This window comes from Hippocampus comes, unplaced genomic scaffold (genome assembly GCF_001891065.2).
Source record: "Hippocampus comes isolate QL1 unplaced genomic scaffold, H_comes_QL1_v1.1 scaffold125, whole genome shotgun sequence".
Taxonomy (NCBI): Eukaryota; Metazoa; Chordata; class Actinopteri; order Syngnathiformes; family Syngnathidae; genus Hippocampus; species Hippocampus comes.
The window spans coordinates 1,266,467-1,283,664 of record NW_017805453.1 but is presented as its reverse complement, the minus strand read 5'-3'; the positions used below and the strand labels follow the sequence as shown (position 1 = coordinate 1,283,664).

The 17,198-nt window shown below is 41.8% G+C and overlaps 2 protein-coding genes across 4 annotated transcripts in view; one reads left to right on the top strand and one right to left on the bottom strand.

Moving 5' to 3' along the window:
* Positions 1-12,403, bottom strand: part of esamb (endothelial cell adhesion molecule b) — a 94,851-nt gene extending 82,448 nt beyond the window's left edge. Inside the window, exon 1 of the mRNA XM_019874264.1 lies at positions 12,196-12,403. The gene's annotated coding sequence lies outside the window, so the exon portion shown is untranslated. The remainder of the gene's footprint in view (positions 1-12,195) is intronic.
* The window catches only part of LOC109518445 (roundabout homolog 2), a 60,313-nt gene that overhangs the window by 10,553 nt on the left and 32,562 nt on the right, over positions 1-17,198 (top strand). For all 3 annotated transcript variants that reach the window (XM_019874260.1, XM_019874261.1, XM_019874259.1), the window contains exon 2: positions 3,960-4,286. In XM_019874260.1, coding sequence (XP_019729819.1) covers positions 3,960-4,286 — 327 coding nt within the window. The remainder of the gene's footprint in view (positions 1-3,959; positions 4,287-17,198) is intronic.

Below are 17,198 nucleotides of genomic sequence, written 5' to 3'. Positions count from 1 at the left end.
TGTTGTGTACACACACACACACACACACACACACACACACACACACACACACACACACACACACACACACACACACACACACGGTTGTCAGCTCCAGGCTGGCTGAAGCGGCACAATGTTTCAAATGACTGCTTGTGAATGAGAAGCCTGCTCGTTTGTGCCGCGGCGGCGTGTCATTAATTTCGTCCATTTAAAGTCATTTGTCTGTGAGTTAGTTCCTCAGTTCTCCCGATGGTCAATTGAGTTATTAGTCCATGCGTAGAGAGCGGAATTGGCGGGTTTCATGCTTCAAAAGGTGTTGGTAAAATAATGAATAGCTTTTCTTGCTTGTGCTTCTTCAATGTTGCGTGGAGGTCATCGGCAGCTTACAACGGGAGGTCACGGAGTACAGCGTTCGCCTGCATGTTCGCGGTTTGCTATAGGCAAATTCTTTTCACAGATGATTTCTCGGTTTGTGGCGGGGCTTGCTCATGTACAATGTGCCTCGGGCTGAGAATTTGTTCTGTGACCAGATTCTTAAGTCAACACCATTTCAAATCATTTTTCCACATTGAAATGAACACAAATTGAATATCATCAGTTTCATCCTCCAAAACCAAACCAAATATTTTTTTCCGAGTGTGTTTTCAAAAAGAAAAAAAAAAAGCACTCTATAATGGCGTACTCGGTGTTGCCACAGCTACCTGGAAAATGTAGTCACTTGTTTGATTACTTTATTAAAAATAACCTGCGTTACTTTACTGATGACTTTGTTTTGAAAGTAGTTAAGTCACTTTGCAAGTTACATTCAGCACCTGCAAACACGGTCCCAACATCAAAATGACAAGCGCATTTGCATGTATTTCATTCGAAGTTAATAACAGAATATTTAGCCTCGACCCTAAGAGGGCTATTGATTGTGGGGCGCAGATTATTGCTCAACAATCTCCAGTCTCAGAATATAAGAAAATGGCTTATGACTCTCTTTTTTTTTTTTTTTGTCTCTGTTAAAGACTGTAATTTGTTGCTTTAAATTAAAAGAGAATACAATGATTTGTGAAAGATGTTCAACCTATATTGAATTAAATAGTCTAAAAGGAGAAGATATTGATTGTTCAAACTGATAATGGGCCTTCATGGTCACCTAATGAGTCAGTACCTTTCGTATTGGATATGATTTATTCAACGTCGTTATTGTGCTTCCCTGAACGGCCTCTCCGTCTCCTTTGAATGGTCTCCAGAGATGTTTTTCTAATTGAATTGCTACCATTCTCTGAAAATTGTAATTAGGTTTGGAGGGTGTTGAATGTGCTGCCTTGTTTAAACCAGTGTTCTTATTGGCAGGGGTCTCCAACTTCTGCCGAGTAGCACGATGTGTTCACACAGCCATTGTGCGACTAGTTATGCACTAAATTACATTTTGTTTTCACGCAGCATGAATGTGAAATGTGCACCCTTTGTGAGCTCCACATGCATGTGCTCCAGAAGAAATCGGCCATCGAGTCCTACTGCAACGCACTTTTATTCCCCACAAACACAGCGACGCTCAAAAGGCTGTTTTGCAGATGTGGTGCCATAATTAGTCAGTTTCAAAGTTTTTTTTTTCCTCCTGCTATTACAAAAAAAAAAAACTAATCTAAAAATCAAAGAATGAAAATAGTTAAACGATCTAAAATCATATAATGACTTGATTCTCATGTTACAACTTTTAATGTAATTTTGTCTTCTTTCATTGTGGCCACAATACTCCTGTGTGAAGAAAACAAATCTAATGATAGTTGTAATACAAATATATATTTTACATTTTTTTTACAAAACTAAAAAAAAAAATCCGTAATCAAATTCTAATCTTGAAAAGTACTTAAACATTTAAAAAATATATATTTTTACATCATTTTTATTTTATCATCCAAACTTTGATTTATTTTTTTTCAATAGAATGTTTCCACTGAAAAAATATATCCCTAATATTATAAATTATATTTTCCCCCAAAAGGTTTTTTTTCTAAATCATTACCAATTCTTTTCTCACATTATAACTTGATACTCCCACTTTTTTTAATGACTTTTTGCCCCCACAGCGTGGCTCCCAATAATTCCTCCTGCATTGCGGGAGTTTGATTTGAGACCAGCTGTGCTATAAGCGAGGGCTGCTTTGAAGACAACCTCACCAGATACACCAATAATGCTCAACGATGTACATGATAAAATTAATCTATGGCCATTACTTTCTATCGGCATAAAATGCAGGATGAGAGAGGATTGAGACATTCCGTAATCTTTCTAATCTCTTGAGCAAACGCGAGGTTGAATTTGAAGCATTTTCCGTTTTATTTTTTTGGTTTGTTTTTTGTGTTTAATATATATAGATATATCTATCTATCTATCTATATCTATATATCTATCTATATCTATATCTATATCTATATATATATATATATATATATAGATATATAGCAACCCTCGTCGAATGGCTGGATGTTTGGATGGATAAAAACAATAGTTTGCGGCCACCTAGTGGCTAAAGGTGAAACTACACTCCAAAATAAATTAGATAAAGAAAGAACACATTAATACAAATAAAAAGGTTTTGGGAAAAAGCTCAGGCCACCAATACTTTAACTCTCATACTATCCTTAAATTATTTAAATAAGATGCTGTGAAAACATATTTTTAATTCTCTGTGATGGACTTGTGTGAGGATTCTTCGTCATCTTAGTTGAGAGAAAACTAAGATGCGGTTGCTTTCAGATGCTCCGATCAAATGCGGTTTCATATTATAAGCATTTTACAAAGTCTTTGTGAGCCGTATATGTGCATTCGCATCTGCCATAAGAAGTCACATTCTCCCAGCATGTGTTTGTTTTTGTGACGTAATCTGGTTACAGTGGCAAAGAAAAGGGAGTTTGGGCCTTCCAAAAGGTTTGAGACTTATTTGAGGACTTGTTTAGCCTCCCTGGGCCTGAAAAATGTGCTTTGCAAACTGTGTCAAAGTAGCGCACTGGCGAAACTAACAGAAGAGGCCGTCTTGGTGCCAAAGCATTGGCTTGAGGGTCACGCATGAAATAATGTGAATTCTATTTTTCACAAACAGCCGTGTGTGTTTTACGGTGACCCAGTGAGGGCGCCGAGGCTTCGTTTCTAATGGCTCGATAAACGGTTGCATCAAGTGCTTGGAGCAGTGCAGCACCTCGGGGGTGGCAGCGGCGCGCTGGCGTTGCTTTCGTAGATGTTGACTTCAAGGTTCATCAAAAATGTCAATCTGCTTATGGCAAAATAAATAAATAAATAAAATAAAAAGGAGCTTTTTCAGCCCTTTAAGTCGAATGCAACATTAGAATGTGAGTCATTCGGTTACTCTAGACTGTTCATCTGTAGCCTTAATGGATGTTTTTTTTCTTTTGGGCCAGATTACGTGCTGGAAGTAATGCCTGTAAAAGCGGTGCAATGACCATTTCATTTTCTCTTTATTTTCGGGTTAATTCCGCGCGGGGGAGACCATCTGTTCATCAGAATCAACCTAAAAGCACCGGCGTTTTGAATTATTCATGGCGAAGAGTAACACGTTGTTAGGGACGTGGGGTCTGCCTCTAAAAGCTTAGCGTAAATCTGCTGGCCTTTTTTTTTTTCCTCCCTCAGTGGCAAGGAAAAGCTAGTAATGGATCCCCAGGGAGATGCAGAGACAGAGAGAGGGTTATCTTCATCACCATAGCTCACCTCTCATTCTCTCAATTTCCAGCTTTTGGCCCAACAGCCAATCTCATTCTACTGCAACAGCCTCGACATTTTAAATGCTTGGCGCAGACCTTGTCCTTTGGGATTCACAGGACACTAGGGCGGAAAAATTTGAAAACATTTTAATTGCGGATAATTTCTCATTTCTTTGCCAGCTGGCACACAGGAAGGCATGCTCGGTTATCACCGTACTTTTTCCATGGATTGTTGTTCAAAATGTCTCAAAACAACTTTCTCTCTCTCAGGGTCACGAGTGCGGTTCGAAGACAGCGCCCCCTGGATCACGGAGGACCCGTCCGATTTGATCGTCTCCAAAGGGGAGCCGGCCACCCTCAACTGCAAGGCAGAGGGCCGCCCGCCTCCTAGCGTGGAGTGGTACAAGGACGGCGAGCGCGTGGAGACGGATAAGGACGACCCCCGCTCGCACCGCATGCTCCTGCCCAGCGGCTCGCTTTTCTTCCTGCGCATTGTCCACGGCCGTCGCAGCAAACCCGACGAGGGCGTGTACACCTGCGTGGCACGCAACTACCTGGGAGAGGCCGTCAGTCGCAATGCTTCGCTGGAAGTTGCTAGTAAGCTTATTTGATTATTCATCGTTGAGTGTGAAATAATCACACATACTGTAGTTAACCCCCCCATTATATTTTTTATTCATTCAAAGTTGTCAATGCTAAGTTCAGAGCAACTTTTACATTTTTTTTTTTTTACATAAAAAAAAAAAAAAAACGCAAACTCAGTGAGGTGGTTGCCAAGAACTGGACGTACCTCCATAATGATGAAAAGATCATGAATAATCTGGCCAGGGAGGTTACAGAGAGGCCGACAGCATCGTTGATGGAGCTGCAGGAATTTCTGGCCATTACTGGCTGTTTAGTACATGTGACAACAATCTACTGTCTTTTTCATTCAGCATGTCCGGTGTAAGGGGTAGCGTGGCTAGACGGAAACCTTATCTTCATTCATTCACTCATTTTCCGATCCGCTTTATTGGATCGGATTGGATACAACTTTATTGTCAAATGTGCTTATCCTCACAAGGGTCACGGGAGGTGCTGGAGCCTATCTGATATACCCTCTGCCGGTCATGTTTTCCTTTCCCAATTTTTCTCATACTGCATGCGCAGATCCCACTGGTACAAGATTTCTATTGATTTTGTCACACAGAGCCCTCCATAATTATTGACACCCCTGGTTAAGATGTGTGAAAAGCCTTAAAATAACTTTTTTTTTTTTAATTGAAGAAGCATACTCTCATACTCTAAAATTGTAGACATGGTTCACCAATCACAGAATCAAGTTCCTTGCATGGACATGTCAGTCCCCGGCCCTCAACCCCATTGAAAACCTGTGGAATGAGCTAAACACCAAAAGATTAGGTGTCTTTTTGTTGGCAAAAGGCGGTTGTTAATTAATTGTACCACCCATGATTTGATGTCAAAGAATAATGTGTACTGAATAAATGTACTTGAAATACATGCTTTTAAATTGTGGTCCTGTTTTATTTAGAAAAAACAAACAGAATTCCCTCAAAGCTAAGGAAAACATCTTGACCACAGGTGCCAATAATTATGGAGGGCACTGTTGTTGTGGTAGCTTGAGGGTCACATTCGTGCATATTTTACTGTTGCACAGAAACAGCAGTCTTTTATTCGGGTCCGCCGGGTTGGAACAAATCACATTGATTGTTGCTGAACTGTGGCGGACTTGCTCTTTAATTGCATCATTTGAGATTTGACTGCACGCGCCAGAGTGTGCGTTTTGTCTTGGTTGTGCAACTGAGGAGTAAAGCAAAGGGAGCGGGCACACAACACGCTCGCTCGGCTATTATTCTTTCCCGTCGACCCGGGACATGCGCCATTGTCTTCCCTCCGCCTAATTGCGCCAGTGTGGCTCGGCCCCCGGCTGAACCGCCACTCGGCTTGGCGCGAGGAAATGGATTAGTCGGCGCCTTGATTAGGGAAGCTGCAGCAAAGATTAGCAAGGTCGGATCGTCCCCCCGGTTGGGGAGATGCAAAACAGCAGTTGGAGTCTTATCTTGTGTTGAGGCTTCCCGACTGACGCTGTGTTCTGCACGGCTTGGCCTCTTCTGCATCTCGCATCCGCATTAAAAAAAAAAAAAAAAACAACCCACACAGACACACACACACAGCCTGCTGCCTCCTCAGATACATTACACGACTCTCAAAGATGATATAATGCATCCAGAAAGTATTCTCAGAGCTTCATCCCCCCCCCCCAAAAAAAAGTGCAACTCCTATGTTCTATCCATAATACTTTATTAATGGGCTTTGGGCTGCCTTACAGTCTCAAGGGTTTCTAAATGTGATGCCACAAGCTTTTCACCCCTTTTGGCCAGTTTCATCCCATTTTGTCTTTACCGCATCTCTCAAGCGTCATCAGGTTAGATGGGTAGCATCTGTGCACCCTTTAAATCTCTCTGAGAGATCTTGACTCACATTCAAGGTTGGGCTCCCGATGAGCCACTCAAGGCCATTCACAATTGTCCCGAAGCCGTTCCTTTGATATTTTGAAGCGTGTCTTGCCAAAGAATAAGAAAAGAAATCGGTCGGCGGGCCTTTAAGTTTCAAGCCCCATCGGACTGGAATAAAAGTTCCTCTTCTCGTTTTTGATTTCAATTTTTTTTTTGCTGGATTCATTTCATTTGGACATACACTCGACTTGTTTACAGTTATTTACCTTATGTCATCATGTATTTCCAGTGTGTCTTGTGCCTTAGGTTGTGCATGCTATATATGCAATACCGTATTTTCCACACTAACAGGTGCACCTTCAATGAATTGCCTATTTTGTGATTTTTTTTTCATACATTGGGCACACCGCATTATAAGACGCAACCTACAATGCATCCACTAGATGGAGCTACGCTCAAGGAAACGCCAACAGAACAATCATATGTTAGCAAAACGTATTTAATAAAGCAGCGACACAGTTCACTTAACCAACAGCAAGTTATAACATTGACGCGTTAACGTTGAACCCTCTTCCCGCTGCTCTATTTCCTTGTTCAACTATGTAACCGATCGCCTTAAGTTTGAACTCTGCGATGTTAGCATGTCTCGAGCAAGGAGCCATTTTGGGGTCGAAATATTACCGTAATGACCATAAACAAGGCGCATCGGATTTTAAGGCGCGCTGTGAGCTTTTAAGAAAATGAAAGGCTTTTAGGTGCACCTTTTAGTGCGGAAAATATGGTATATGTATTATTAATATTGTTGTATGTGTAAATTAATGTTAGGAAATATGGCGGCTAGTGAGAGGCTCGTCTTAAGGCAGCATCGAGTGTGAGTGATTTGGGTGCGAGTGTGCTTGCTGTGCGTTTTGTGTTCAAATGTTTTACATTTTGTTGTGGATTTTTTTTTAAAGTATTTTAAGCACCCCCATTCGAAAATGAGGTCATGCATGTCAAAGGGGATATCCTTTGCAAATTTCCCAAGTGTGGGACAAATAAAGGTTATCTTATCTTATCTTTAAAGTAAAAACCAAAACAATACTGTATCGACAAAATGTGGAAGAGGTGAAGATTGAAGAATACTTTCCAGACTCAATGCATGGAGCGCATTCTGTCAGCAACGTAATAACAGAAGTAATAGAAAAGGCACACTTCTCTTGCAGCCAGAGTCTCACCATGTCTGTCTGCTTCTAATCTGGCTTCCTCTAGCAAGTAGAGGGGCATATGCTAAACCAGCATGGTGGTGGTGGCGGTCTTAGACCCCCTCGCCCCTTCCCCTATGAGGGTGGTTGTGCTGACTGTGGGCTAAAATGTGACCCAATTAGCTCTGGCGGAGTAGACAAGGATGGAAGTGTGTGGGAGTGTGTTAATGAGAGGCCAGTTTTAAGGTGGTGGTCTTGCATAAGTGTGCGCGTGTGCGCGCACACACGGGCGTGTGGCACAACAACAGGTGGTGGAAAGGACTCCCGTCCAAGTCTCAGGAGCGCTAATGAATAACCATACATCTGTTTCACTCTTAGCTGTCTGTGAGGCTCAGTGGATGACTTTACAACCCGCTGACAGATTTCAGCGAGCTTGACATTCATTAGCAAGGCGATAAGTCAACTCTTCTAATTTGATCCATGCTGGATTGTGTGGATGAACTGCAGGGAAAAAAAAAAACATGTAATCGTGAAGGCTCGTTGTGTATTTGTAGCCAACTTAGTCATTTTGACAGTAGGTTAATATGGATACATACGGTGTGCATTGCCTTCATTATGAGGGTTATATAAGCCTTTTAATTTTTTGTGGCTTCAGACGTGTTTTTTTTTTTTTTTTGGATTGTGTGGATGAACTGAAGGGAAAAAAAAACATTTAATCGTGAAGGCTCATTGTGTATTTGTAGCCAACTTAGTCATTTTGATAGTAGGCTAATATAGATACATACATGTGTGGTGCCTTCATTATGAGGCTTATATAAGGCTTTTAATTTTTTGCAGCTCCAGACGAGTTTGTTTGTTTGTTTGTTTTGGTTTTTTTTTTGGGGGGGGTCCAATATGGCTCTTTCAACATTTTGGGTTGCCGACCCCTGTTCTAATTGTACCTAAAATGGCCACGTAAGATTTGATTGCAGTATTTTTATGTTACATTTGCCTCCTGTGTCTTCCAGCCAGTAAGTACCTTGTATTTAAGTGTTTTTTTGCTCTTTGATGCCAGCCAGTGTCATTATTCTCTTTCTGTAAGGCTCCAAATCCTTGAAAAGAAAAAAAAAAAAAAAAAAACAAGAACAAGAAAATAATGAGACAATGAGGGGGCAGACGCAAGTGCCTCTTCCCTCCTTTGCCTCATTGCGACACACGGCATACTGCGGCGTTGGCGATGCTAAGGCGTCAGTGAAGAGACGGTCACATGGCGTGGGAGGATTAGAGTAAAGTAGGACAAATAAAAAAGAAAAGTTGCTTTAAAAGGCTCTCCATCCAGATGTTCCTGTTACTCCTGATGAGGGATTAGCAAGGAGTCTAACTTGTGCTGGGTGGAGCCGTTTTCTCCCGTTTGGACGCGAATGCCTCATTCTGACACACTATAAACTCATAGTTTGGATAAAGGTTATAAGTGAAAATTGTTCCTCCGGTGCCAATTGATGGAAATAGAATGTTGATGTATCTTATCTTGAAGCAACTGAGGCAAACTCCCCTTTTTCTAGAGCCTAGCCCATGTGTTGCTCTGTTTTGCGTTGGAAAAAAATATCTGTATATTTTTTAACCCACTCCCCCAAATTCTTCAGAAAACATTGATAAACATTCAACATGCGTTTGCCATGAAACTTAACAAGCCGCCACCCAAAAAAAAAAAAAAAAAACCCCAAAAAAAGAAAAAAAAATAAATCAGAGAAGAAGCCAATCCATGAGCATATGGGAGTTCGCTGTACAACCAGGCGCCAGCTGTCAGACACTGAACTACATTGATGCTATGGCATGGTTCTGCTCAACACAACACGGGCATTGGAACAGGGGCTCAGCCCATACAGAGATTCTCCCATTCAATTGGAAATGGTTCAAATGACCGTTATTTCCCCTATAGTTCAAGTAAATGTGTTCATAAATCCTTACATAGATATTTAAGAGAGTTAGAACTTGAGACACATTTGCTTGGGGAAAAATAAAGAAAACATTTTTAAACTTGCAAATTTCCGCTTTGTTATCGGCAAAATTAATTTCTGACCATGAGCCGAGAAAGTCGTCACATCAGCTTGTTATGATATGCATACAAAGAGAGTGTTATAATACATAAATAAATAAAGCAGCAATGTGCGCGGAGATAAATTAATTGTCAGACGTTGCACGGGAGCCCCCAGCGGGGAATTTGGCCGCCCGGCACTTGGGTGTAAGAAGCACCTGTGTAATTGGAGTGTGGCTGAGAGGCGGAGGACATTACGGGTTTACAAGTGTCATCCTCCACCCGCACAATGAGACAATGCGAGGATTAAAGCAATCGCCTTCGCCTCAGCCGCCGATGTCTTCATTAGGTGTGACGGGCCACTGGAATCAGACCACATCTCCTAATGGCCTTACTGCCAAATGAAATGTTCAAAGAAAAAAAAAAGCCAATAAGACCCACTTGTTCCTTTTATCTTTTAAACAGTAGCACGCGCACGCACCCACACACACACACACACACACACACACACACCCGAGTATAGGAAAGTTCATAATCAAAAGCAGGGCTACAGTCCGCAGCGATTCATGAGTTTTCAATGCAAAACACAAACGGAGGCCACTTCAACAGTAATGTTGACTAAATCATAGGCTTCTTAGCTGTTGGATTATTCTTTTATAAATCCAATTGATATATCATCTGAAATAATGTCATCAATAACATGCCAGTGAAACACAGGTGGAGCACATGTTTCAAATGCATCCCAATTATCCTGCAGTCATCACTTTAGAAATTCAAATCAACAGAACTGGCTTTGCAACAGATCTCCATCAGCAAATAACACGCACACAAACTCAGACCTCTGCTCAGCCAGATTGATTGTCACATGCGCGACTGTTGGCCTATGAATACATATGCAGTAATCAACATTGTTTAAAATGCTCATTTGCATATGCATGCACCATTAATTTTATGCAGATGAGGGGACTGCACAAGTGTGACTCTCCTTGTAACCCAATAGTATGGCTGTCAGAGGAAGGTTACCAGAGGAGGCAAAGTCATTAGTATATTAGTCCCTCCGTATAGATTCAGCCCCTTTCTTGATGATTAATGAACAAGTTGAGCTGACCAACTTTCCAATGATGTATGTCCTTTCTGTGTTCTTTCCCATGCCAAATACAGCACACTGATTTACAAAGAGCCCATAGGGAATTAAAGATAAGAAGCTGTCTGTGCACATTTGTGCCGTAAAACGTATTCCCACATTACGGAAGACCCCAGTTTATCCCTCAAACCATGATAATGTCACTTTTTTTTTTTTCAATTATGCATGCACCGCATGAGAAGCCCAGTTTATAAGTGATCATTTATTATCCTTTGCGGAATGAACATCACTGGTTGACGTGATTTGCATTAGAATGTGATTCTGGTGTAGTGGACATGTCTCCTTATAAGATATTCTGTTTCATCCTTGTAATAGCCTCGATCGCCACCCAAAAAAAAAAAAAAAAACCCCAAAAAAAGAAAAAAAAATAAATCAGAGAAGAAGCCAATCCATGAGCATATGGGAGTTCGCTGTACAACCAGGCGCCAGCTGTCAGACACTGAACTACATTGATGCTATGGCATGGTTCTGCTCAACACAACACGGGCATTGGAACAGGGGCTCAGCCCATACAGAGATTCTCCCATTCAATTGGAAATGGTTCAAATGACCGTTATTTCCCCTATAGTTCAAGTAAATGTGTTCATAAATCCTTACATAGATATTTAAGAGAGTTAGAACTTGAGACACATTTGCTTGGGGAAAAATAAAGAAAACATTTTTAAACTTGCAAATTTCCGCTTTGTTATCGGCAAAATTAATTTCTGACCATGAGCCGAGAAAGTCGTCACATCAGCTTGTTATGATATGCATACAAAGAGAGTGTTATAATACATAAATAAATAAAGCAGCAATGTGCGCGGAGATAAATTAATTGTCAGACGTTGCACGGGAGCCCCCAGCGGGGAATTTGGCCGCCCGGCACTTGGGTGTAAGAAGCACCTGTGTAATTGGAGTGTGGCTGAGAGGCGGAGGACATTACGGGTTTACAAGTGTCATCCTCCACCCGCACAATGAGACAATGCGAGGATTAAAGCAATCGCCTTCGCCTCAGCCGCCGATGTCTTCATTAGGTGTGACGGGCCACTGGAATCAGACCACATCTCCTAATGGCCTTACTGCCAAATGAAATGTTCAAAGAAAAAAAAAAGCCAATAAGACCCACTTGTTCCTTTTATCTTTTAAACAGTAGCACGCGCACGCGCGCACACACACACACACACACACACACACACACACACACACACACACACACACACCCGAGTATAGGAAAGTTCATAATCAAAAGCAGGGCTACAGTCCGCAGCGATTCATGAGTTTTCAATGCAAAACACAAACGGAGGCCACTTCAACAGTAATGTTGACTAAATCATAGGCTTCTTAGCTGTTGGATTATTCTTTTATAAATCCAATTGATATATCATCTGAAATAATGTCATCAATAACATGCCAGTGAAACACAGGTGGAGCACATGTTTCAAATGCATCCCAATTATCCTGCAGTCATCACTTTAGAAATTCAAATCAACAGAACTGGCTTTGCAACAGATCTCCATCAGCAAATAACACGCACACAAACTCAGACCTCTGCTCAGCCAGATTGATTGTCAATGTCACGCACCAGCATGATAATGACAGAAATTGACTCCTACAGGACCAAGACCACAGGCCGGTCATGTTCAACAATGAATATTGTGTGCGCTGTCTAACACACACAAACTCTCAATTCGACCAAGTCCACAAAAAATATATAACAACGTTTTTCTCTTACTATGGATGTTGCTTAGCGCCTTAGTGCAGGGACGTCTGGCATTCCTTCTCTTGAACAATTCTCTTCAAATCGGGCTTGTATTCCGTTGTCGCCACTCGAAGCAAGCTCTGTCTGTATGCGTCTGCGAGCTTCAGCGGTTACGTACTACTCGGGTCTGCTTGCCACATGGGGCAAACTTTTCTGACCGAAGATCGACTTTTGAAACGATCAACCTCGCGTTATCGACCCGATCGCGCACGTACAAGCATATACACGCGCACGCACGCAGGCGCCCAACCATGCACACGAGCTAGTACGGATGCCCGCACGCCACGATGACGTACAGCCGGAACATCAACAAAACCAAAAAAAAAATATTAACACACAAATCTTTTTTTCCACCTCATTTCCTCCTACCACCCCTCGCGGTTAACTTGGGACCAGTCCGCTGGATCCCGGTCAATCACGATCGACGTATCGGGCACCCCTGCCTGAAAATCAGGCGTAATTCGCTGGCTAGCTTGGCGTTTAGCGCCGTTGTTTGCGCATGCGCGATGACGTAACGGTCATAATTTCAGTTGACATCTGACTGGTTGGCCTGTATGTCAATCAAGTAGCGGGTTTGATGATAAGAAAACCTTCATTTGTCTCACAACGGAGAAATTCCCAATTTACAGCAGCAAAAAATATAAAAGGGGGAAGTAGTAGAACAAAAAGTATATCGGAGTAGGACTAGATAAGTTATTTTCTTCTTCCTACTCCCTTGAACATAATTGTGTTGAATGATGACTGATTTCTCTTTCCTTTTACTATTTTACTGACCTTACTTTCTGTCAATTTATGACTGTATATGTTTTTATGTTCAATAAACAAACAAACAAACAAAATATCAGTAAATATAAATTATTTATAGGCAGGTCAGGTCTGTCTATTCAATAGGCTGACATCTAAGTTCTGCTGGACTTAGCGTAGTTGTTTGAATGGCAGCGCCACTGCCGAGGCGTTTTCAACGCTGGTCATGTGCAAGCCCGCATTCAACCTGCCAAAGAGCCGCATGCGGCTCGCAAACCGCGAGTTGGCCATCCCTGGTGTGTCGTATTGTTCCGTATAATAGTACGGAGCCCTGTATGGTCCTTGTAAGGTACGATGTAGTATTGGTGCAATGGGAAATCAACAAAGCATCCCTTTATTACTCAATCGATAATACCAACAATAACAAAAAAAAAAGACATAAAAATGAAATCGTAGTCTTTTCACTGTTCATAATGCATAATAATGAATTATATATAGCTGACATGTGCTCACATGTCCTTGAGAAGACTTGATGGGAAAACGCTTCCCCATGGCTGCACATTTTCCCCTTCACAATGTGACAGAGGAGCATCATGTTGCCTTCAGTGTGTCACTTATGTAAATAGCTTATCGCCTGTTGACTAAATCGCCCCACAGCTGTTTTTATTCCACGCTCACAATCGATGAGCATAAAAAGGAGCCATCAACTGAAATTGTGCATGGGCGTTTTTTTATTTTGGTGGGGTGGGGGGGGGGGATTAGTCTACCTCGTTCTTATTTGTCATCATATTCAAAATGAAGGCCCTTCTGCAAAGCTCAGTGGGGGTATCAACATCTTTCCAGTGAGAGTCGGCTCCCAGTGAGGAATGATGATGCAACACTCGTTTAGCCCCATTTTGTCTTTTATTTAAGTGCACAGGAAGCGCCTCGGGTACTTTTCGTGGGACGATTAGTCTTGCTGCAAAGAGGCAGGGTCAAAGTCTCAGCTGCCACCCCCCCTTTTCCCCGCAAGCGAGCACGGACACAGCGAGCATTTGAGGAGGATCATTTGTCTGAGAAGTTAGGCTGTGGGATGGGAGGGAGGCCCGGGCGTCCAGTTCTGTCACAGTGAAAGTTTGAAGTGCCACCCGGAAGGATCTCATTAGCTGCACTTTAAGGGAAACAATGGAACCACCATTCGTCATCTTTGGACAAGCGCTTAAGAATGCAGCCTAGGAAAAGTTTCATTTGTCACCCTGTGGAACTTTCTCCTCTCTCAAGTACCATCTGTCTGTCGAAGCCCTCAGGCAGAGTTAAGTGAACGCCCTCTTATTTAGTGCCCGCTTTAAAGGTTTTGATCCAAGGCTTTGGATTGATAGCTGCATCAGAGACCATTTGCGTACAGAGCAAATGTCATGCGGGTTTGTTTGGAAAGAGATCACCGGATTTTCTCTTTTAGTGTTCAGAACAGTGCTCACAACAAGAGCCAAAATTGAGCCCTTTTCTGTTTTCGCATCCCAGGATTGAAGAGTGGATGACGGCAACAACTCTATAGAATGGAACAAAATAGAATGGAGTAGATTTTAGAGCTGTTCTTTATTCTGACAGTGTCTACATAAATTCATTAATGAAGTGCAGTCCCCGTTTTCATATTACTGTTTAATGGGGAAAAAAAAGTTGAAGTGCTCAAGCCACTTTTTTTTTTTTGCATTATTATTAGTATAACGGTCGACTGGTTAGCGCGTCTGCCTCGCAGTGCAGAGGTGCAGGGTTCGATTCCGACTCCGGCTTTCCTGTGTGTAGTTTGCATGCTCTCCCCGTGCCTGCGTGGGTTTTCTGCGGGTACTCCGGTTTCCTCCCACATTCCAAAAACATGCAAGGCAGGTGAATGGAACACTTGAAATTGTCCCTGGGTGCGAGTGTGAGCGCGGATGGTTGTTTGTCTATGTATGCCTTGCGATTGGCTGGCAACCAGTATTGTTATGATCTAATTTATGACTTTCCTACTGATGTTTATGTCACACTCGTTTAGTAGAATTTTGTACAGTTGTCATGGTGAACACTTGAAAGACTGCAAGTCAAAGTGTTTAAGATGTTATCGGCTCTAATTAAAGTTGATGAAAAAAAAAGCCCTCAATCGTTTAATGGTTCATTTGCCTTTATTGAAGCATAAGCCGAACCTAGAGTATCAGACCCACACATTGATGAATAGTAAATCTAATGTTGTTTATTGTAATACAAATGAATTTATTATTTACAGCTTATTACTGTATTTTCCGCACTATAAGGCACTTCGGAGTATAAGGCGCACCTTCAATGAATGGCCTATTTTGAAATTGTTTTCATATATAGGGCGCACCACATTATAAGACACATAAAAGTTACAATAGTGGCTGCGGTTGCGTTATGCATCCACTAGATGGAGTTACGCTAAAGGAATACAATACAATATAGCTTCATTTATATAGAGCTTTCACAACCGCTGCAGCTGAAACAAAGCGCATGACAGAGCATTTAAAATACTACGTCAGAAATCAGAATATTGATCCATATATAAACCGCACTGGATTATAAGGCGCACTGTCGGCTTTTGAGAAAAGTGAATGCTTTTGGGTGTGCCTTATAGTGCGCAAAATACGGTAATATGATCAAGTTAAATTCCAATAATGGAGGAGGAGGGGGAAATCACAATTTGATTACTTTTCAAAATGGCTCAGCTTGAATAGGATGCCCCTTTTATTCAAAGCACAACGGAGAAATTCTGGATGCTCTTTGTGGTTTAAAACACTGCAATGAATGCAGAGATTAGTTTCTAAATACATTTCGCTGTATATGTTTGAACATAATTTCTGGAAATGTGCAAAGACCGAAAAAGTTGTCATGCTCAATTGCGGAGATATAGCATTAGCTTATTGGCGGGGGGGGGGGGGGGCGAAAACGATGCCGAGTGAACCCGAGTCTTCCTCTGCCATTGTATTAAAGCTTGAACGTCTTCATTCACATCAGCGGCTATTCATGGTAGGTAGCCCGCTAGCTACGCCTGCACCATGAAAATGTTCAGCTAATCCGCTGGCGTGGCTGTGAGTGCCTGCGTGTTACACAGAGAAAGGCGAAAATGCAAAGTGGTTAGCGTGACGAATTTAAACTTGACATTTCAAAACTGATATTCTACATTATATAAACGACTGCCGAAATCAACATAACAAGAATAGAATTCCAATTGGTTCATCTGCTTTCAACTGAGATGTTGATTGCAGCGGTGTTGCTGCTTGGTCAAACCCATCTACATTAGGTGAATGAATATAAATGCGTATGCGTACTTACCGTCATCTCTAATAAGGCCTCATTTCTGTAAAAGGTCACTTTTCCTCCGTCGAAAATCATTTGAGGTGCCTCAGCAGAACTCATGCAAAGTTGTTGGAATATTCATAGCCGTTTACCCAAGACACTAGATGATAACGTTCCATTTTTACAACCCTGCCATCATTTAATTTCAAATGAGCTTTGCAGGAGCCCGGCGGGTTTGAATCTTGATGCTGCACGGCAATTGTCATCATTTCCGGTGAGCTCGTAGGCACACGTGTATCATTGGGAGAGCTCGCATTCACTCCCTTTTATTCAGATTGAAATTTTGTATCATCTGAAAAATTAAGATGATGAGGAAGAGATGTGTAAGAAGCCTATCGCTTGGGATTCAATCATCTATTAGAGAACAACTTCATGATGTCATTGTGTATGTAACCAAACCACGCCACTTTTTCATACAAACGTCTCTCTCTCACACACACACACACACACACACACACACACACACACACACACATATACATAAGACATTTCACTTGAAGTGATGATGCTAACGAGCTACCTCCATGTTGAAGCAGACTGAAGTATTTTTCAAAAGGGTACTTTGGGGTACTTTAAACCGCCTGATCAAAGTTTCCAAGTTGATCTGCTGAGCGAGATTACAATGATGGATTCTGCCATGGAGGAGACGGCTCGGCTTGACACTTGAGTTTTGGTCTGTCAATCACAACAGGAAATTAAACGATATCAAGACTTTCCAAAGTCAAACTTCTCCCATATACACAGATGCAAACTCTCGATTTAGTCACGTCCAAAGCTGCAGTATATTACTGATTTATTTGGAAAGATAACGCAATGCTTTTGTAAATACACACAGGCCTGCCCCCCCGCCTCGTCCCTATGAATTATGAATCTGCAATGTTATTTGTTTACTCAGAGTTGGACGG